Consider the following 23644-nt stretch of genomic DNA (forward strand, 5'->3'; position numbering starts at 1 on the left):
CACAAGATATCCAGCGTCGAACGAAATCTCCACTTAGTCTCTGTTGGTTGTTCTTCCTGGCTACGAATTATGTTTTTCTGACTTAAATTTATCGCGTGCTTCATCAGTTTGTTTGTTTGTTAGGTTTATAAATTAAATGTAACGTGTGTTGTCACAATGTCTGTGGATCTTAATTTATGATATATCTGAGGTCATATTGTGATACTCTGTGCATTAAATTGTTTAATAGTGTTAGCATAAACCTAATAAAGTAATAGTAATAATATATTTATATTTCTTATTTCATAGGCATCAGGTTAATATTCAAGTCGAAGTGGCGTTTGTAGTAGTTACTCCTACTGTAGATATTGATTAACTCGCTCTTTGATCGCCATTATTTCGAATTTTCTTTGTTAATGAGAAATAATGATCAATTTTTTTCACTATTCATGTTTACCACGTTATGAATTTTAAGCTCTTAACGTGGTATATGTAATTTTTTGTCTTGGTAGTAAACACCACAGAATGTCTAAACGTTTGATAAAATTATTTTCTGAAAAGAGGAGCTATACTACTTCTCCCCCCCCCAAGCGCCTGCATGGTGTGTAGTAGGACAGCTTTACTTTACTTACTTTCTGTTATTGTTAATTGTAAAATGTTTAAAATGTATTATTGTAATCGACAAAGAATTTGGCATGTGCGTGACGTCACAATTCTAGAAGGATTGTGATAATTGAAAACGTTTATGGCTGTGCACTCAACTGCACAATTTGAGCTGCTGTCTATAATTGATACCTAATATAAATGTTTTCAGCATGACGTGTAACGGTCACTCATGCGCCAAGTAGTTTGCCCATAGTTATACATATTTCGTAATTTTCAGATAGACTGAAAACTACATTTTCGGTTTTTAAGTGTGTGATAAAAGTTCTGCAACTCTTGCTTACTCTAATTGTAACACTTCGTCTCCGTCAAATGTAAAAGTGAACTGTCTCAAGATCATCATGAGTGTACGAGTGGTCGCCATCTTGTCAGTTGTTGTGATTTTGACAGTTTTCTGGAATCAAAGTGCTGCTGTCCTCAAAGATTATCGTTTTCTGTCAAAAAACATTACTTCAACTCTCGACCAGCTTCTAAACAGGAGTCGATATGACAAAAGAATCAGACCAGATTTTGGTGGTAAGTTTTTGTTACTAATTTTGGAACGACTTTAGAGTACGGTGACCGCATAGCTTAAATTGAGTTTCACTCACAGATAACATAACCTAAAACACATTTAATCAACCTACCCTCTTAGTCATATTGGAAAAAAACAATTATTAGGATGAAGATTTCTGTCTTCAGGGTTGTTGCTCTGTGTAGTCTAGTGATGAATCGCCCTGATGATGGAGGCAGTATGACCTCCGAAACGTTGGTAAACATCTACCAGACTACACAGCGCAACAACACAGAAGACAGAAATCTTCATACTCATCGCCCTGATGATGGAGGCAGTATGACCTCTGAAACGTTGGTAAACATCGACCAGACTACACAGCGCAACAACCCAGAAGACAGAAATCTTCATCCTAATAATTGGTTTTTTCCAATATGACTTAAGAGGGTAGGTTGATTAAGTGTGTTTTAGGCTATGTTATCTGTGAGTAAAACTAGATTTAAGTTATGCGGTAATGCACTTGTGAAATGTATATATATATAATTATGGCACGTAACATTTATAGGAAAGATATTTCGATGTAACATATTTAACAAACTACATCGAAAATCCTTTGTGTCCATATGACGTGATCCTTAGATATGTACTGTGGAGTACATATTTTATACTCTAATATTTCACTGTGATAACTTAAATTTGTAGTGCTATATATTCTTGTGAGGAATATTGTTATTGTGTAGCTTTTTGGCAGAAATGATATAACAGTAGCTGAACGTGACGTCACGCTATTAATATAGTTTTAGTGTAAACACTTGTAATATTTTGTCTTGCTTGCAGACGAAACGCCCAAGAGAAAATCTGGGCATAAGAAAGCAGATTAATGGTAAATGGAGGGAATTGCGTTAGCTTCTTAATTTGTACACTTCACTAACTATTATTAGGATGACCGAGACACTAGCGCTAAGGTAGGAGATGAGAAATATGTGCAACATTTTAGTCGGAAAATTAATAAAAGTTATCAAAGGGACACTTGGTCGTAGTTGGCTTAAAACGGAGCGCAGTTGCGGGGCTCTTGTGAACACGACAATGAACCTTCGGGTTACATAAAAGGCGAGGAATTTGTTTAACACCTGAGCGACTATCAGCTTCTCAAAAGTTGTCTATTCTCTTGCATTATGAATAGCGTGAACAGGTGAGAACAAACTAACAAGGGTTTCTAGTGAGGAATCAAATTTGTTTCTGTCCTCAATTAATAACTACGCCATGAAAACGCGTGGGGGGAGTGGAGATATAGCTCCACGCATTCTTGACCTCGATATTAGATGGAGGTGAGTAGTCTTCTTCACGACCTGTCCTCTGTAGCCCGGCGAAAGAGCCCCGGTACATATTAGATAGACTGGATGGCCCCAGAGTAGATCTGAACGCGGTGGCGAAGAGATAAATCCCTGTCCTTTCCGGGAATCAAACTCAGGTCATCCGAGTCCAGTGATTTTCATGTTACTGAGTGACAGAATAACAATTTATTTTGTTTACTTGTCTCAAAAGCCATATAACTTAGTAAAATATCGTACTAGAAAGAAAAGAGTGTTATATTTGTCTCTAAAACTTTTGATGGAAGGATTCTTTGTTCTGATAAATATTTAGCGATCTACGCTCGAGATGGCACAGAAAGGCATCACAATTTGCTGTATATTGTCAGCTCTTTTTGTCGTATTATATTATACAAGGTCGAATGATTCAAGATGATGGATGATTCCGTTCGGTGAACTTTAAAGGATTGGGTAGGTGACGGTCGCGGCATTCGCCTGACGAAACTTGCAAATCACAATAAACCTCAGGATTATCGCTGCCCCAGCCTGAATTCGAAACGATAACCTCTCGATTATAAGTCAGTTTTGTTACCGTTGAATCGGCTTTCATGGTGTCCGGTGGATGGTGTTGTATTATTCACAAAAGAGATGAGTTTAATGCCTGAGCCTTGTGGCATTCTTTGTGTTCTCAGGGCCTCCTGTGACGGTCAGAGTGAACATGCATATCAAGAGTATGGGCGCTGTATCGGAAACAGATCAGGTATGCACTGTAAGACACGCGTGAAATTTGTGCTATTCAAGAATTAAAATATCCCTCTTTGTAGAGTGAAGACAAGTAAAAGTCACGGTAATTTTTGGTGGCCTACATTACAGGGAAGTCAAGAAGTTGTGCAATTCCCTGATGCAGAACGACAATCTTCATATATCACATGTTGTCAGACAGTAACGTGTAAGTCATGTCTCCTCGTTTCCTTCTTAAGTACAGATTAGTAAGTAAATGATGATTTCTGTCTTCTGGTTTGTTGCGCTGTGTAGTCTGGTAGATGTTAACCAACGTTTCAGAGGTCATACTGCCTCCATCATCATGGCGATGAGTATGAAGATTTATGTCTTCTGGGTTGTTGCACCGTGTAGTCTGGTAGATGTTAACCAACGTTTCAGAGGTCATACTGCCTCCATCATCAGGGCGATGAGTATGAAGATTTCTGTCTTCTGGGTTGTTGCGCTGTGTAGTCTGGTAGATGTTTACCAACGTGTCAGAGGTCATACTGCCTCCGTCATCAGGGTGATAATCCAGACAACCCAGAAGACAGAAATCTTCATACTCACCGCTGTGAAAACCTCAAATCATACTTAGTAAGCAAATGTCTGTACCAGCTTGAAAATCCTCCTTTTATCCTAAACTAAACTAGACTAAACTAAATAAACTAACTCCATACATCAGAGTCCGTTTTGAGAATCTGAAAAATATTGTGCTCAGGTAAGTATATTTTTTACTCTAGTTCGACGTGACTGATAATGGCTGAAGTATTTCTGTTTTTCCACATCTAATCGATAAACCCGTAAATTTTATTCCAGTGATTCGTGATGAGCTGACAAGCTTTTACGTCTCGTTGCAGGAATACGTGATGGACTGCTACTTCAGACAATTTTGGTACGACCGCAGGCTAGTGTTCAATTTCCCTGGTCTCGACGAATTTTCTTTGTCATGGCTGTTTCTAGACCGCGTTTGGAAACCAGATACTTTCTTCTTAAACGGAAAGAAGTCCCACCTGCATCGCATTACTGTCCCCAACAAGTTTCTGCGCCTGCGCAAAGACGGATTCCTTATGTATTCCATGAGGTAAACACTTTGCGATGTGCACACTTCACTTGTTATTGCTATGACAGTGATACCAGGTTTCTATGGACCAGGATGCAGCTCAGACAGGAAATGAAATTCATACAGAATATTTCTCGTATGGAAGCTCCAGAAAGATTGGAAATGGATGAAACTAGCCCAGGATCATGTTCAGTTGCTGTCTTTGTCATTTGCGATTTTGAACCATCGAGTTCTGCTATTAAATCTTGATCATATAAATATTTTGTGTCATTTGTTAATTATTTATAAAATAATAAACACAACAGCTACGTTATCTATAGTTACATCATCGTCTTTAAATGTCAAATCCTACATCACAAGGTTTATGTTTTACCTTCATACTGAAAGTAAACTATCCCAACAATTTCAGTGAAAAAAAACGTCAAATTTAATACAATTTTGTATTTACTTTAAAGATGAAACGTGTGGATTAAATAAATTACTTTCGCTGCACAGTTCATCAAAGAACGTATGCAAACATTCAAGGAGAAGTCCATAGATTTTTGGTATTTATTTACTTTAAATATAGAAATATGTTTTTATTTTAACAATTTTACAATCCTAAACTATTTTCCACTCTAAAAGAACGTAAGCTGCAGTGCCATTATGCCCGTGTGTTGTTGCAGGCTGTCTGCGACATTTTCTATGATTAATACAGCGTTGGTGGTTCTACCTTCGGTCTTTTAATTCTAAAACACAAATGTCAATGTGATGTGGCCATGCAAACTTCAGAGAGTAAATTTGCACGAACACCATTTAATAAGAACATTGTAGTTATTGTATGGTAATGACTGGTTTCAAATTTTATCAAGTGTTTTATCGTACGTTTCTGCCTTTAATGACGTCAATTAACAATATGGAGGCGCTCCGAAATTGTAGGCCTATTCTATGGTAACAAGTAATTAACAGTTTTCAAGCAGCTATGTAGAATTTAGGACAACTATAGATCACAAATATACCTTCCAAGACAAATTTCTACAAGAATAAACATTTATAGTCGATTGGTCCATTCTTTTTTTTTCTATCTGTTTACTTTTCGTGTAAAAAAAATTAAAAATGTAGGAGGGGTTAGATATTCTTGTTTTTTTGGCAAAGCATAAGTAAAGGAAATCTAGTTCAATAGACTAATAGTGATATTATACACTAATTTAAATCGTCAAGTTGTATCCTATAGTCACTTCTGTATCGTGTATGTAGATTGAAGTTTTTATATTAAAAATTTCACATCCTCGCGGCGACAATAATGAAGATGTCTGTCATCTTGGAGGTTGCGTCTTGTAGTCTGGTGCTTTCTGCCTCCATCATCGAGGCGATAATCGCCCAGACAACACGACGCAACATTCCAGAACACCGTCTTCGTTTAATGGAATGTTGGTACCATAGAATCTTCCCAGGACTTACTTTCTTGGTCTTATTGAAATTAATAACCTTGCATATATTGACCGTATGACTCCATTATGCTCATTAGTGGTGTATCACTAATTTGTTTACAGGTTGACGATAAAAGCCAGCTGCCCCATGCATTTGAGAAAATTTCCACTCGACTCCCAGAGCTGTCCTCTCCTTATTGGGAGCTGTAAGTAACTTGGTGGTACCGTCTTTTAATACTTTCCATCCTGCGAAAGAAATGTGTCGTTTAGCCTGGTTTTTCTTCTCTTACATATTTGGTAACACTGCCAGTGGATAAAGCACGTGGCCTCCTGTCTCTTGGTAATTTAATATAAACATCAGAATCATTCCACAAACCATAGAAATGTAATTCTGCTCCAAATGCCAGCATGGAAAGTGTTAAATATCTTTAAATTCAGTGACTTTTTAAACTTTATGTTATTAAAATATTATCAGTTTAGCTGAATATTATGGACTGAATACCTAATGTAAGTACTTCTCTGTAAAATGTGGAGTCCTTCATGATCCATACACGCATTTATGCAGTGCCTTTATTCCTATGTCACAAAAATAATTAATTACGGTGTCATAAGTGGTAATACGTAATGCAGTACAATTAGAGAAATGGTACTCTGTAATAAATGCCTAATAGTGAAGCAGTCCGTCCGCTTACATTAAGACTGGAACATGTGCTTTATGCATCTGGCATCTAAGCAGACAAAGATTTAGCCACGAGAGCTGAATTGTTGCATTTTGTAATTATTTAACAGTCAATTTTGATGCGGACCCAGCGAAAAAATACTCGAATATCTGAATCCAAGAATAATGATTAGTTTATGTTCCATACAATCCTCTTTTCTTGCGCGTATATGACAGGAATAATTGAAATTATGGACATCACAGGGCTAGGGTTTCTTTAATATTATCCTTTTAGTACAATCTTTAAAATGGTCTCTTTCTAAACATTGTATACATTCGTAACGTATCCCAAGACCGAGGTTCACAATAATATGAACGACGGAACAAAATGAAAGAGAAGGGAAAAGAAGAGGGTAGGAAGAAAGATAAAAGTGTGAAAGAAAAGGAAACGAAGAAGGGGGATAAATAAAACAACTGGGAGAAAATGATAAGTACAAGAAGGAACTTCACAAGAATGAGATAACAAAGTAAAAGGAAAGGAAAATTAAATGAATAAGTAAAATAGTAGAAGATCTAGGCGAACTAGAAGATGCTTTCTACTTGCGCTCGTACCAACGTCGTTTCCTCCCGCCAAGTCTTCTGCATCAGCATCTGTTCAAGTAGCTACCACCTGCTCGTTGCAATATTCTCTGTTTAAAAATAGAATTCCCCACCGCAAGCTGGCGAAGCTCTTTTGGCGCCAGATGAAATCATCTCTGTGTTCTTAAGTAATACGGGAAGAAGGGCGACATATTTATACGATGTCAGATTTAAGGTCTTCACAGCGGCGAGTATGAAGATTTCTGTCTTCTGGGTTGTTGCGCTGTGTAGTCTGGTCGATGTTTACCAACGTTTCAGAGGTCATACTGCCTCCATCATCAGGGCGATTCTTAGTATGAAGATTTCCGTCTTCTGGGTTTTTGCTCTGTGTAGTCTGGTCGATGTTTACCAACGTTTCAGAGGTCATACGGCCTCCGTCATCAGAGAATGAAGATTTCTGTCTTCTGGGTTGTTGCGCCGTGTAGTCTGGTAGATGTTTACCAACTTTTCGGAGGTCATACTGCCTCTGTCATCAGAGTATGAAGATTTCTGTCTTCTGGGTTGTTGCGCTGTGTAGTCTGGTCGATGTTAACCAACGTTTCAGAGGTCATGCTGCCTCCGTGATCTGGGCGCCCTGATAAAAACATAAGAATGTCCCTTCGACGCATGGTGTATTAATTGATCTTAACAATAATTTTATTTATATTTTTATTGACAAAACAAATGAATGAATTACAATCTAATGTATATACATTTTATATGTTTCACCAAAAGACATGGGCATACCTTTAAACGTTGATATCTTTCTTCTCTGCTGATTGTTTTTTATTTCGGAAACTGGTTGTTGACAGAACAGCATACATTCAGAAGTCACTGGCTTTGTATTACAAACTAACCAGATAATTAAATGTATAGCCTACGATTTAATATAAATGTATGTGGTGGTTGGTGACAACTTTTTTAAATAACTATTTGCGTTACATTAAAGCATATTGTGTTGTTTTATTAAGCGAAGTTAAATAAAGATTATAATTTTTATATACTGCATTGTTAGGCTTTTCAATAAAAATGTACTACTTTAGACTTTCCGACATTCTCAATGACACCTTTCTAGTTTTGTCATAATCTTTCTGTAACTGCTTAGCAACTCACTTCTGGTTCCTTGTCTGCAGACGGGTATCGAAGTGATGACATTGTTTATGAGTGGGACAGGGAACGGCCAGTCGTAGTAGAGGAAAACGTGGAGTTGTCGCAGTACAGGCTGGTCAACTACACGACTGACCATGTCCCAAAATTTATAAGAGGCGTCGGTAAGTACTTCTGGAGAAACTCCCCGTCCGCATGTCGTAATTGTGTGATTTTTATATGAAGACCTCTAAGGGTACGCAGTGATCGCATATTTCCCTGCAAACCTCTTGCTGGACGTGGTTCTCATTTTAATAAAAAAATAAAAATACAGTTTTCCAACTATCCAAATTCAGTTTGAGAAACCGATTCGTCATTTTCTGCTCCTTGAAATGGGCATACTCCATTTTCACATAGACCTTGCATTTGCGGCCTTCACTCTTACGACGACGACAGCAAAACGTGTGTTGTTGGCGCACACGATCTTCGTCGACGTGGAGAAGACAACGCTTTAACGCGTATCGCGTGTTCCAGACGTGTACTCGGTGCTCAAGACGGAGTTCCATCTTCGGCGCAACATCGGATACTTCGTGCTGCAGCTGTACGTTCCATGTGGACTCATCGTCTCTTGCTCCTGGGTCAGCTTCTGGATAGACCCCGCCGCGGTTCCCGCAAGAGTGCAATTGGGTGAGCGTGTGTTGATTACTCTCTTGTGGTCCGAGGCTCCATATGCAATGCGGTTTTGTGAAATGACAGAATAAAAACCCAGTCGCCCTCTCACGTAATTAAATGCTTCATAACAGATTACTTTAACTTTATAGATTTTAGTGCAGTATCAAATAAGATTTATTTTTCCCATGAAATTCTTATGGAAATTTTGAAGTATGAATTTTGTACGTGACTGGGATTCTTCTGTACTTGTTTCAGGGGTAACCACGGTGCTAACCATGACCACGATGGGGTTTGGCGGCCGCGCACAGATGCCGCGTGTGTCCTACGCGACAGCATTGGACTCCTTTGTTATTATCTGCTTCTCGTTTGTGTTCGCTGTAATGATAGAGTACGCTGTCATCAACTTCTTTGATAAAATTGCGGGCGACATGAAGAAACTGCTGCAGGATCGAGGCGTCAAGAAGAAGGTCAGAGAATGGCACAGGATTTGCATTGTTTGTCTTTCGTCTATTACTTCTTGTTGCTCTTGGGTTCCTTCACTATTTCCTTTATCCTTTCATGTTCCTTATTTCTTGTTTTCCTTTATTTCTGCCTGTAACTTCTTTTGTTCATTTGTTACGTACGTTCTTCATACAGCCGCTCAGTGATAGGAACTTGGTTCCTCGGTAGGCACTTGAATCTCCAGGGATGTTAACGGCATGTAACTGCCGACAACTAGAGGCTGCCGATATTGCTGAATATATTTTTTTACACTATTTATTTATATTTTTGTTTAAATCTTGTCAGTCCAATCACAATAAAATTCCTATTAAATATTAAAATATTAAAATATTATTATAATTAACATTTAAATATTTAAAATATATTAAATAATGTTCTCATCGAAATGTTCGATTTACATTAGATCATCACTTTTTACACGACATGTTTCGGTTCTAAAAGAACCATCTTCTGATAAACATCTGACTAAAAGTTGCATTTAAGAAATTATATTTAAGTTTATATAATTTTATACACCTGAAGATGGTTCTTTTAGAACCGAAACATGTCGTGTAAAAAGTGATGATCTAATGTAAATCGAACATTTCGATGAGAACATCATTTAATATATTTTAAATATTTAATGTTAATTATAATAATATTTTAATATTTAATAGGAATTTTATTGTGATTGGACTTACAAGATTTAAACAAAAATATATATTTATCACAATATGACGCAACTTTATCATCTCACTATTTATTTATTTAAGAACAATACAGATGATGATATTTGGCTTTAGCCGCAAGAAGGCGATTTCAGAATTATACTGGATTTGCGTGCGACTATGTTGAAAGTTTGTTGAAGAGTCTCAAAACTGATGCGCTGTTGTAAGCGCCCTGTCCCTGGTTCGAAACATTCAAAACCAGTGAAGTATTCACTTGCATACAGTTCTTGCGTCTAATTGGGTCTTTCAAAGTTTCTCCCTCACACTCCTTAATGTGTATGGTCCAGTAACATTCGTCTGCTGAGTGACAATGAACCATAAAGTCCAAATTGACTTTTGACATATTGAAGCCATAAATGTCAAGGTTTGACACGTGGTACTACACCCAATTCACGACAATTTATTACCCATTAGTGTCAAAACCAAGACTTCCGGGAACCGAAGGTCCTCGCACGTCTGTGTCTTAAACACTTAGGTACATGCCAGGGAATGGAAGTATCCAGCCCAGTATTACACTCCAAACACGACAAAAAGTTAAAATTTTGAAAAGAAAACTTAAAACAAATTCAGATTAATAAAATAATAAGAAATTAAATAGTATGATTAAATTACCTCTGCAGAAGATGTAATTTGGACCGTTACATTATTTTATTCTTTCTTTCAATTTTCTTTAACTCAGTTCAGTCATGCTAACTTTACACACTCCCCGAATTCTTCACATATATCCTGTACTTACAGGCTTCACTAGATTATATCCTAAATGCTGACTAAGACAATTAATTTCTTCTTGTTTCACAGACATTGCCAGACACTGCTGATCTGAATTCTGAACAGCCCAGGTCTGCGTCAATGTTGAACATGTCTTCGCCTTCGAGTCATATCTATAGTGAGATCGCTGAAGCTGAGTCCCCTGCTGATCAGGACGCCCACTTGAAGGCCTCGGATGGAACGGAACATCGCAAGTCCCTGTCGTTGCTGGCGGCACCACTAATAGACTCCTTGAAACGAAACATCGAAAGACGTAAGTCAGAAATGAGTCTCCATCTGCCATCGCTTCCAATTGTTTCTCAACGCAGGAAATCAGAAGCCAGTCTAACCAAGCCACCAATACCTGTCATAACTGTGACCGGAAATGAGGGAGATACAGAGGACCCAGTCGAGGAAGAGTGTGTCAGAGAGGAGATACAGGGGGGACGCCATATTGCCGAAAGCGACGTCGTACATATTTCTTGTGATGACGTTTATGAAGAGGACTTTGATGAAAACAGAAATGAGAATGAAGATAAAGAAAGTGGATGTTTGGGGTATGTAAATATAGTCTTAAATTTCTTAGGAAAATGTATAATGAAACCATGGAAATCTTGGAAAAATGCTAATATTATGCCTAGAGAAGAAGAAATATCTAGAATGATAATAACCGGGGAAACGCCTGATAAATTCTCAAAAATTGATATAGAGTCCCGAAAATATTTTCCCATAGCCTTCTGTATTTTAATGACGAGTTACTGGTTTGCTTACATGTATTACATCACAGACGAGTTTCCTGTTGCTAAGGAGCAAGTGTTTTAATTAGATTAACCACACACGTGTCTTTGTTTCAGTTTGTTATGTTGGGTATATGACAAGTAGGTGCTATGTCATAATTAGGCAAACGATACTCAAATGTACGCTTTGAATTTTCCATGGCGCTGAGTCTTGTGGTTTGTAACGCCGTGTAGTCTGGTAGAAGTTTACCGTAGTTTCAGAGGTCCTTGCTGCCTCCATCATCAGGACGATCGCTCTACATGTATACATATAATCGTAAAAATTTTGGATTTTTTCGTCGATCCAACTATACGACAGTTTGCACTGCGTTATAACAAACCAGATCACCCTTGTAACGGCCTAGGTAGTTCGCCGTGATTGTGCGGCAACTTCTCCGACTTATTAGCACTGCGTGTAGTCTAAACAAGGAAGAAAAGGAACTTCATTCTGTGCCACTAAGCCACAGACACCATGTTCTGTTATATTACGTTATTTTAGATGAAGTTTTATTTCGTGATGAAACATGGCTCCCACTAAGTGGATATGTTAATAGCCAGAAGATCAGAATATGGAGTGGGCTGTGCATTACAGACGTCACTGCAGAAACTCTTCACCGAGTTTCATCAGACATGACGATAATAGTGAATGCAGGCGTCTCTGAACGCGGTGGGCACTTCCAACACTCAATATAACATTGCTTTTGTAGGATTTGAGGTTTTGACGTTGGCGAGTCCGAAGAAGGATGTCCTCTGGGTTATTGCGCCGTGTAGTATGGTAGAAGTTTATCGACGTTTCAGAGGTCCTTGCTTCCTCTATCATTAGAGCGATCATTGCCCTGATGATGGAGACAGCATACCATTTCATCCTGTCTAGACAAGCATGAGAGAGCAAGTCAAAGTCCACATATAATATTTTGATATTTTACGCTTAAATTATATACTCTGTTTGTTTATTTTTTCGTTCATTACTTTCTTTCTCAAAATTACTAATACTTCATGTAATTCTCGGCGGCTCTGTTAAATATTCTGTGTTTAGGTATGAAGACCTCAGGGTTCGTTATTCTCCAATACCTAGAAAGACCTCGCTATGGAGTCTCTCGTGTTGCGTGCCTTGCGGTTGTTTCGTGGCACGCGGCAGACAGTATCTGCGGTTAGAAGACAGCTGCAGACAGTGGCTTCCTTGCTTTGGTCTAAGAATATCGATTTCCTTTAACACACATATGCTTTTCCGGTTGCTCTGACGAAGAATGGTTCCAATGGAATCTTCTTATCATATGGTTTATGTTAGGACGCACTGGACCTTACATAAATAGGTTATATACGTTTTGTTAAGAAACGTGTAACGAATATTATTGATACGAAGTTTCGTTCTTTACAAGAAGTGCATCACGGGAAGTTTGTGTCTGTCGTTCTGCTTCGTCATGCTGAATGGATTTTGATTAAATTTGATATTGGAAAATTCCTAACAAACAGCGGACGAATTTTATTTTCATCCATATTTATCTAATATAAAACCCAATCTTATGGGACATAAAAATAATTTTACTGATTTTCTCGTAAACGGATCACCTCACAGAAACCTTATAGGCTTATATGACGTACATTAAAGATTTTATTAAAGTCTGTAACGTCTATTTCTAATATTTTAATGCGATATGTGTTGAAAAAATAAGAAATAACGTTTCAATAAAATGTTGTATCCATGTTATTTATTAGGTTTGTAAAATCATCACATAAACAGTTGCTATAAACTAATAGTAAATTTAATTAAGTGTGCTTAATACAAAAAACACATTTGTAAAATATGAGATTTCAGCTTCTCATCGCGGCGAGTATGAAGAAGGCTGTCTTCTGTTTCGTTGTACCTTGTACTCTGACAGAAGTTATGGCCCTGATGATGGAGACAGCAAGTACCTCTGAAACGTCGGTGAACTTCTATCAGACTACACGGCGTCATATTTAATTGTAAAATATTTTTATTTAGTCAGATCGAGCCTTTCTGTTCGTGTTATAATAGTCATAGAGCTATGGTATTTCGAAGGCACAATTCAAATGCAGACAGTACAATTCTTATAGAGCATGGAGCCATGAATAAGCTGCATTCATGACTAGAACAAACTCGTGGCCTGTGATTTGTTCACGTCAGTTGGCTAGAAGCAAAATTCGATGTATGTAAAAGTTCTGACATCTTTGTCACCCCAAGTTCTTAACCCCTATCCAAATCACCGTATTTTGAAACTTTTGAAATCTGCCACATTCATTGCGCTTATTATAAATACATTCTTCTTTATAACTGTCATTCTTTCATATTACAGAACTGTAAGACGTACTATAGTTAAAATTCAGAAGTTGCTACAAAGTCTTATATTAAAGGAATTAAGCTGTATGAACTTCTCCGACAAGCTGTCGGAATTTTATTCGTCAGCTATTGTCAGAGATTTCATTTGGTGTTCGCCAGAGCACTTTGCTGCCCACGGCTTCAAGCTTGTACGTTCTTTAAGCATTCACTGGCTTCTTAAATATTTTTTGCGAGTTCTTAAATTATTTTGCGGCGCCTTAGCGACTGCAGAGTTAACAATGCAGCCTTATTATCTGACCTAAATGCTACCGAAGGACGGTCCGAAAATAAAAAATGTTGGATAATACGAAAGACTAATGAAAGAGATGAGGTTGCGTACACAAAAGGTTGATATTTACTGTTCATGGCAGAATGTCAACAAACGGAATCAGTACGAATTTATTTGCCGTCAGGAGTGCGGTGAGGGTTCTCCATAGTCATTTTTGTAACTGCTACTAACATTTTCACTAATATCTGCTTCTAAGTTTCATACATAAGTGTATTATTATGCTTTAAGTAATTAATCTCGGGTTCGATTCCCGGCGGTGCCCGAATTTATAACTTGTGTTGGGCAAGGCCGTTGTCTAGGCAACACGGAGTTTTCCTCCGTGGCATCCCAACAATTACTCCATTCACACACAGAAGAAGGCAATGGCAAACCACTTCTGGATCATCTGCCAAGAACGTATATGAACAGGTCCCAGTCCGAGAAAAGGATGGAAGGATCCTGTTCATATGGACCTGTCGCCAGACAGAACACTAAATAATAAATAATAACTCAATTACGAAGAATAATATGATTTTAACAATTATTTTCTTTCTTCAATTATATATTTAATATTATATAATCATTCTTTTACTGAAAGGCTCGTTGCGCACATGGCAAAAGGTCACGGCTCACTGGTTGATAACCACTTGTAAAATGCAAAGGACCGAATGTTGGTAACGCTTAAGTGACAGTTTTCGTTAAATGTACAATTTGCGCACACGGTTTACGTATTCGTTAACTTCCCCTGCCAACTGTCTGCTGAATATGAAACCATCAAATGGCAGCGGCTTGAGAGTGGATTATAGCACTGGGGTGTGCCGTATCGTCTAGGCAGAGGATTAGTAAGGAGCTGTTCGTTATTTAAATCCCCATTGGTACACATCCTTCTGTCGTAGCCCTCAGTCGTCAGCTTCTTCATATATTCACAGAACGCAAAAATGTTTTGAAAGTTTTAATATTTTCTGTGCTATACACGAGGTGTAGCTGACTGGGGCATTATATATTCTGTCTTAATTTATTTCGTGCTTCGAAATGTATCCAAAAGTATTTAAATTTTCCGCCATCTATAAACAGTTAAGGCTAATTAATGTGTGCGATGAATGCTTAGCAACAGAAAGTAAGTTTTTGATTATTAAATAAGCCTACAATAATAAAAAAAATTCCTTTAAATGGCATTTGACGGCGTGTAAAGGATTACGAAACACATTTTATACAGAGGGGGACTTCGATTGGTTAGTCGAATGTTACTATAATCTGAATAATGGAAAATACTACGGAAACGTGGCGATTTCGGGGTTTGATCCTTGGGCCGGAGGCTGGTAATCCTTATTGGCCGTTTTCTGGCTTTTGTCAGTTCCTCCAAAAATACTGAGTTTGCACCTTAAAACAGAAAATTTGCCGCTTATTTCTACGTCCCTCCAAATTCAGAACGAGCAATCATTCTAACCTTCGACGCAGTAGAACCTAAGTAAGTAAGAAACATAAACAGGTATATCAGAAAATCTAGAACCCTAAGTATTCTTTTAGGCTATTAAATTATAACATTGTTAATTAATTTTTCACACCCAAAGATATATTTTCTTTCTTTCTTTCTTTCTTTCTTTCTTTCTCTCATCCTCTTTTAACTGTAGGTATCAAAGTTTATTTATTCATTTTCTTCATCTATTTGGACAACAACAATGCCAAGTAAATAAATAACGTAGCATTGTTTGATGACGTCATTTTTGACGACAAATCACAAATTTCTATAGTAGATTATGAGCCTCGATTCCGGACTTAAGTTTTTCAACTGCTAGTAAATACTTGTTTTAGTACGTAATATCATTGCCCGTGGCAGTGATGAGAAAACTAGATCCGACACGAAGCTACTTGTAGGTTGTTCATACCTGAACTAGAGGACCACTCCTATCGATTGTCAGCGACTTCTTGTTCAATATATTCGCGGCCACCTTCCATTAGGCATGTCTGGAAGTCGACCCCCCACATCCGAAAACCGAGTAAGAGCCTTACAGTGGTTACAAGAGACCCACTTAACAATAATGGGGACACTACACTCTTAAAATCACATATTCTTTCATTGATTACGTGTACCAACAGTACATAAATGCAGATTTTCTTTATAGTTCATTCAGCACACAGCATTAATCTAAACGTTTCCACCATGGTCCTCGCTTTTATCACGTGGTTGTTGGACTACTCACAGGTCAGCTTTACCTTAAATATAGACTTAATTGTTATTACCTGTAATATCGTACCCTATTATTGTTATTATTAGTATTATCGTCGTCTTCATCTCAGCACTTTTCAGTTTACTGCGTCCTTGACTACAAAGAAATTCCCTGCATTTATGAAACCCTAATGTTCATTGCTGTATTCGTAATTTTCCGCCAATTTTCTCTGAATCGATCCAGTGTAACAACATTCTCCGACCTACTTCTAAGTTCGTTAAGTGGTTTAACACATATAAGGTTTCCGATCAAAATTCTTCATTCGCGTTTTATGGTAATTTTATTTATTTATTTGTTTTTGTTCATTTACCGATGTTTTCAATACCTCAAATTATGTATTGTCGAATGATGGGTTGCCTAATAAATAATGTATTCGAAAGGATATTCCTCATTGATACTTTTAAAAACAAAATTACTGGTTTTTGTATTTTAAATTGTTTGCTGATATATATATATATATATATATATATATATATATATATATATATATACACTTCAGGATGTAGACTATTACACTTCCATTGTACACTATCGGTTGAAGGATAGTCACTCAGTTAGATGTATTTCTGCTGCAAATTTTATCTGCAGGAATATTAGCATTTTCAAAACAGGTTTTCTTTTCAATTACTGGCATTTTTCGCCATTGTAGTATTTATATTGTTCACTATTTGGACACTGTTTTTGTATATTATTTGTGAATTGTCGTATCTGCTAATTTGGTTTTGCTGCATTATTTTATTTTTCTATTACTTTGTTTTGTTTTGTTCTCTTTGGTGCTGCCTAAATTGACTTTATTTGTTGTTATACATGTAAATAAATAAATTGAATTGAATATATTTTATTTTTATTTTCACACGACCTTACAACGCGTTCTGTCAATTAGCAATAGTGAATTCTTTGTACATAAACTACTTCTATTATTGTGATTGTTCTTCATGTTGTATTGCTGCCAGTGATGAGTTAAAAGGCGCTATGGCGAACATTCTCTGCGCCATGAAGCCCCCCCCCCCACTACTTTGAAACAAATGAAACTGTAAAGCTTTGGCAAATTGATGCCCCTAAACATATTCTCCAGATACGATATTGTAGTGTTCTGTCGTACCACAACTGTCTTTACATATCTTCAGTGAGAAATGTGGTTATTGGTTTTCGAAGTTCGTATAGTTGGTACCACATTTCTCACAGAAACGTCCCAAACTGGTTGGTAATAATTGACTTTCCTCCCACTTGTTCTTTTTTTAGTTACTGCTGCGTAAAGAAACAGAAACTTGTAAAGATTCTTCGTCATGCTGTTGTTGAATATTCATTTTTCTTTTGAAATAAGGTCACTTGTGTTCAGAACAGTCTCTTTTCTTGAGGGGGACGAGATTTCGGCGGGAAGAATGGCGGTTGGCGAGGAAGAAAGATGGAAGACGTTAGAGTGACGTAAAAGCACATGCGCACTAAAGATGCGTGATGGACTCGTGTTGCAAACACTCGTCAGCGCCACGCTTCACTGCAACTCGACGTCAACAATATTCTGAAATACAGCGCGCGGGAGAACGGAGAATTTGACTGCAAGAAGTCGCAAACATTTCGTTTGAATTGAGCATTATTAAAAATGTATTTAAAGCGTAATATATTTGCAGCAATATGAGATTCTGTCGTTTGTTAAAATTCGTTGCAATAGGCGTATTATTCAATGATGAATGTAGTCTTGGTAATTAGAATAATTTGTGTGTCAAACTAAGAGAAACGCGGAAGAAAATGATTTTTGGACGACATCGATTCAGTCACTTGGAAAATATTCTACTCATCGTCACGTAAGTAAACTTTTGTGCAGTTACATGAAAATGAGTTTGTAATTAGGTGCATTTATAATTATGTAGTTATGTAACATTTAGTGAAACTCTAACCTATTAATCAGGAAGTACAATGTTAAGGAGATATTCCACACATGTGATTACTAGTTTGATACATTCTGTTATTTCGTGTGCCATCTATGCTTCTGTACGCTGAACAGGTGGTTTCTTTATTTGTTTGTATACAATGTCACCACCTGCATATGATTTCTGACATTTCTATTCTGTCTTATATTTTTTGTCAAACGTGCGTAATTGCAGCAGTGGATTTAAATATTATATTTAGTTATTGTTTAGAAACATTATATTTGTCATTAACAAGTTAAGTAGTTTCGTTTAGTTTAATTATTTAGATTACTTTGCGTTGCGATTGTATAAGTTCCAGTAAATAATATAAAATACAAATTATTTAATGTTTTTGGCAAACGTCATATATTACATGCTGAAGACGCTTAAGTGTATGGTTATTGTTTTGTAACTTCCTAAACATTCAAATGTCAAACATAATTACCTACCAAGCTTGACAACATGGGTTACAAACTTCTATAAATACCTCCTTAATAATTATTTGATTTCTATGTGTTGGTCTGGGGGTATATTATAGTAAGGGTCGGCGACCTATATATTGCCGCGGGCACCATTTGACTATTCAAATCTTTGTCTAACGCCGCAGGAGAAAATTAATACCGTATGCAGTAATAGAAACTGTATTTTATTAACCATACCATTGAGTTTATCGTTAAGACATTGTTTGCTAGCTTTAAGACACTTTCGATTTAAAGTTGTTAATTTTATAAAACTTCAGTTGTTGTTGTTGTTAACATCACAGCACTTTTCATATTGTTTTGTTGAATGCAATGTTGTTTAAACAACGAAACACTGTATAATTGAATAAAAATTTACTTGGATATTATCCATCGTCTAGTAAATATAAAACGTAAAACGACGTTTCGGAGATGGGACTCTATCTCCGTCTTCAGGTTCCTACACAGTTGGGCCCACTACATAGAGCGTTTTTTTATGAAACGTAATGAGTGAGCGGTTTTCAGCCTTTCTCCATGTTCGAGATATTACAGGGTCGACTATCGACCCAGAGACTGACCATTTCTAATGAGGATATTTTTCGATTTTTCTTTGCGTGATCTGCAATTGCTATTAAGTTACATACATCAGTTTCTCTGAATTATAAACGCCTACAAATTTTGCGTGAAACAGGCCTACTGTTTACGTTAGTAACAATTATATTCATGGTGAAGATGCCAACTTTGCTGTTGTACCTTAAACATTTAATCAGATTCAAATCAGACGACAAATTGGTGGAAATTGCAACTAGTGGATCACTAAATAGTATGTTTCTTTTTAAGACATGAAGCTTTCACGGCGACTGAACTCGGTAAAATCTTGTAGGGCAACAGGCCATGATTATTTCCGTCATTTCCCTGATGATGGAGGAGGCGATGGTCTCTGAAACGTTGGGCTTTTACACGGCTTGTTGCCCGAGAAGATTTCATCGAGTAAGTTTCTTGTTTCCGATACGTCGATGTGCCCGAATTTCCGCTAGACGCTTCATTTAATTTCCATGTAAGAGGATGTTATGACTTGTTCCAGCCGTTATTCCATCATCGCAGTCAGGATTTACAATATTTTAATTCTATTAATACCGTCAAATAGGTATGATGGAGGCTTTAGTAATGTGGAAAACTTTAGCAATATTAATTGCAATCCACCACTGATTCACTTGTGGGATTTGAAGTTTTCACGGCGGTGAGCCTGAAGATTTCTGTCTTCTGGGTTGTTGCGCTGTGTAGTCTGGTAGATGTTTACCAACGTTTCAGAGGTCATACTGCCTCCATCATCAGGGCGATGAGTATGAAGATTTCTGTCTTCTGGGTTGTTGCGCTGTGTAGTCTGGTAGATGTTTACCAACGTTTCGGAGGTCATACTGCCTCCGTCATCAGAGTATGAAGATTTCTGTCTTCTGGGTTGTTGCGCTGTGTAGTCTGGTAGATGTTTACCAACGTTTCGGAGGTCATACTGCCTCCGTCATCAGAGTATGAAGATTTCTGTCTTCTGGGTTGTTGCACCGTGTAGTCTGGTAGAAGTTTACCGACGTTTCAGAGATCCTTGCTGCCTCCATCATCAGGGCGATGATCGTCTTCGAGATTAACTTGTTAGAAGAGATCTGAGTAAGAACATTTTCCTCTTTTATACCTGATGGATAAAGAACCGGTTTCCGAAACGTTTTGTTTTAGAAAAACTAAGACGGTGAGCAATGTCAATAACAAGGCAGTGATCTTGTATAGTGTAACGTAACATGCCATCGCCAGAAACATTTAGATAGCATGAAATTTTTTGAACAATATGCATGAAATAATAAAATTAATGCATATGGGACTGATCATGTCTGTCCGAATGGTTTAACTCGAGAACCGCTGGACGGATTTGGATTAAACTTGGCATGGACTTTATGACATTAGAGACTTCTCTAAAATAGTATAACCGCTTGTGTACGCTATCACAGGATTAAATCGCTTTATGAAGTACCATTGTTAATTTATGGCATTCAAAGAAGATTTTTATGACAATCTTGTATAGTTTGAAACTAAGTTGTGTACACCATACTGTATAATACACAGATACGTTCTTTCGAATTCTGAATTACTAATAAAAGATTACTTAGACCTTTCCAGTCCTGTTACTTCATATAACTTAAAGTTGCCTTATATTTAATCGTTCTTGCGCGCTAGGAGATTAAATGTTCGCATAAAACCCATTAAGAGCTAAATAATTCGTTAGGGTATTCACAGTTTAAATGACCCGCACTTCTCGCATCTTTCGTGTTTCCAGTATAACGCAATCATGTTTGTACACTAGGGCGGCAAAAATTGACGGGGACAGACTTCAGTAATTTAAACGGTACTTGGAAAATCGTGGGACTGAAATCTTCAATTATGACATTACTCTGTGATTTTCTGCGGGGACTGCGTTTATTCCAGGGTACCGGACTTCAAATCCTGTCCGTAACGTGTGGGACATTGCGGTTCAATCTCACAAATTCATGAGACAGACTTGCAGGTTCCGTTTTGAACCACGGGTTAAATGTTGCCGATACGAACGGCAGTGGATCATCGGGTGGGGGGGGGGTGTTTTGTGGAGATGGGATAGGAGTGCAGCGGGTTGTATACTACTGTTAAAGTGCAATGAGCCGATAATGAGATATGAACACAAGATTAGTTTTGGTATTTGTAGATTCACTGTTGCTGGACTTGTATTCAGAAGGTACGTCGGTTCAGTCTTTTATAGGTTTTAGGACACACTACCTTTTAATTTTCGCGATTTTTCTCAGTCTCCTTAAGCTCGTACTTTCGAATATACTACATGACTGCCTCCATCCTATCTTGAGATGGCTGACTTTCGGTTTCTTACGCCGTGTAGTCTGTAGCAGTTTATCGACGTTTCAGATGTACTTTTTCTTCTTTGTTCGATTCCTTCCTTCTTTGTTTCATTTCTTATTTTATCTATTTCCAACTGCCCTGTCTTTCTTTCTTTCTTTCCATCTATATACCTTAATCACAAACGTTATTCTGTAGACCTATATTCACCTTATATAATGTTATATCTTTCTTTCTTCACTTTTTGTATTTAATTATTTCGATGTTGTATCATATACTTTTGTCATTTTATTCCACCCACTTAACATGTACAATTTAATACTGTCTCTTTTATAATAAATGCATGTATTTATTTAACATTGCACAGACTTTTTAAAGAAAACGTTTAAAGATAACCTTGTTTGAAAATAATTGGCTTCTGAACAGAACGGAGGAAAATAGTGAATGCATTTGTGTAAGGAACTGTTGCGTGAATGTTTGAACATCCTGTAGATTCCTTGCCGAGAACTGAGCCCCGGCCTTCCCTCCAGTAGCCAGCCTCTGTACCCAATTATCTCGCCGCGTGATCATCGTTCAAGCAGATATGTCATTTCGTACTTACTGGAGTTCATGCCCTGTTAATTTCTCTCATATCTCATTTACGTAAACAAAGATCATTAATTAAAGTGAGCGATACGTAAGATTCTGAGATCTTCTTTATCTTCGCTGCTTGTCTTCACTTCTATATTGTCATACTTGCATTTGAGGCAGTCAGAACAAACATCATAAAACGTAGACCATACATTCTTGGTACAATTATCAACAATACCTGAGCGACCTCAGTGTGAACTTGATATAGAGAAAGCTTTCTCAGGGTTGAATTTAATGTGCATACAGATAATAATTTTATTCCGCAAATACAGTATTAAGCTAATCGATAGTAACAATATGGGGATCTCGCGAAGTATGTTAAGCTCTTAATAATAATTAATTAAATTATTCTGAAAGAAACCTGTCCTACTCTAATTTTGCGTGCTACAGTTTCCAGGTGGACCAACTTGTGATTGACAGCCAGCGTTTAACCACCTCAGCTAATTTAAGAACAATCTTCCAGTATGCCTACTGGTTGTATTAAACGTTACATTGGTGTCTTTATGAGCCCTTAAAATTCACATTGAAATCTACGACTTGTTTGAAAATTCCTTAATTCCTTCCCTTCTATATTCCAGTGCTAGTTTATCGTATATTCTACTTTTTTTCCCAGTTAGGTAATGCAATCCCTTTACCAGCTTTATAATCATCTTCCCAGCTTCTAATTGGTCCCCATCCAACTCCACATCCTATAAGTTTATTATCCCACCTGTCTTGATCCACTTTATCTATATGGCCCCTCACGTTATATATATATTAATCTCTTCAACTCAATTATCAGCTTTAAGTTTCTTAGGTACGGTCGTGACATTGTTTTGCTTGCTATTTAATCTTGCATGTTCAGCTAAGTGATTTAGACGATATAATTTCTGCCTACTCTGTTCTACGTTTGTCTGTGACACTCATTTTTATAACCTGTAAATTTTTGACTCCTCCTGAAGGCACCACACGAGAAAATCCATGAATAAAAGTAGATAACTGTCTTCCGCCGTGTAGCGCCGTGTAGTCTGGTAAAAGTTTACTGACTTGTTTGAAGAACTTCCTACCTCCATACTTCCATTATCAGGGCGATGAGTAAACTTGTTCGTTGACCTGTAAAAGTAAAGTAAATCAATCCCGCTACACGCCGTGTAGGTCGCTTGGAGGGAGAGTTCCTTTAAAACGCCGGTAAACTTCTACTAGGCTACACGGCACAACAACCCACAAGATAGCCAGCTTAATACTATAAAAAGTTTTGTAAAAATTACACAATTTCATTCAAGGAATCGGATAACAGTGGTATAGTGGATCAGGAATAAGGGAAATTGGTTAATATATTTAGATTTTGTTTGTATTTAATGTGCTGACAGCCCAATTAACCATTGAGTTTTAATCGGATTAAACCCCCTTGACAAGCAATGTTGGTGTTCTCCAGCAGAGTGAAGCAGAAACACTTGGCTGGACTGGTTATCAGATAGGACGAGTTGCTGACGGTCAGATGGTCGCATTCGACTGATACGATAGACG

General features: G+C 37.4%; 2 protein-coding genes across 7 annotated transcripts in view; both read left to right on the plus strand.

The window, feature by feature from the left end:
* LOC110827849 (gamma-aminobutyric acid receptor subunit alpha-6) lies at positions 1-17107 on the plus strand. Of its 6 annotated transcripts, none has more exons than XM_022059975.2 (9): positions 1-42; positions 863-1158; positions 3138-3205; positions 4065-4288; positions 5800-5882; positions 8086-8223; positions 8573-8725; positions 8966-9177; positions 10717-17107. In XM_022059975.2, exons 2-9 carry the CDS (start codon positions 984-986, stop codon positions 11485-11487), a joined length of 1824 nt encoding a protein of 607 aa, XP_021915667.2. In that variant the 5' UTR covers positions 1-42; positions 863-983; the 3' UTR covers positions 11488-17107. The 6 variants fall into 6 exon arrangements, with proteins under 6 accessions (XP_021915667.2, XP_021915628.2, XP_021915645.2 ...); XM_022059936.2 differs by having other exon boundaries at positions 5-250; XM_022059953.2 differs by having other exon boundaries at positions 5-190.
* Positions 17108-17701: 594 nt separating this feature from the next.
* The window catches only part of LOC110827884 (gamma-aminobutyric acid receptor subunit alpha-6), a 34687-nt gene continuing 28744 nt past the window's right edge, over positions 17702-23644 (plus strand). Inside the window, exon 1 of the mRNA XM_022060006.2 lies at positions 17702-18077. Within this exon, the coding sequence (XP_021915698.1) occupies positions 18022-18077 (56 nt within the window). The 5' untranslated portion in view covers positions 17702-18021. The remainder of the gene's footprint in view (positions 18078-23644) is intronic.

Source organism: Zootermopsis nevadensis, unplaced genomic scaffold (genome assembly GCF_977971745.1).
Source record: "Zootermopsis nevadensis isolate Lab colony 2312 unplaced genomic scaffold, Znev_1.0 Znev_ptg000017l, whole genome shotgun sequence".
Lineage (NCBI taxonomy): Eukaryota > Metazoa > Arthropoda > Insecta > Blattodea > Termopsidae > Zootermopsis > Zootermopsis nevadensis.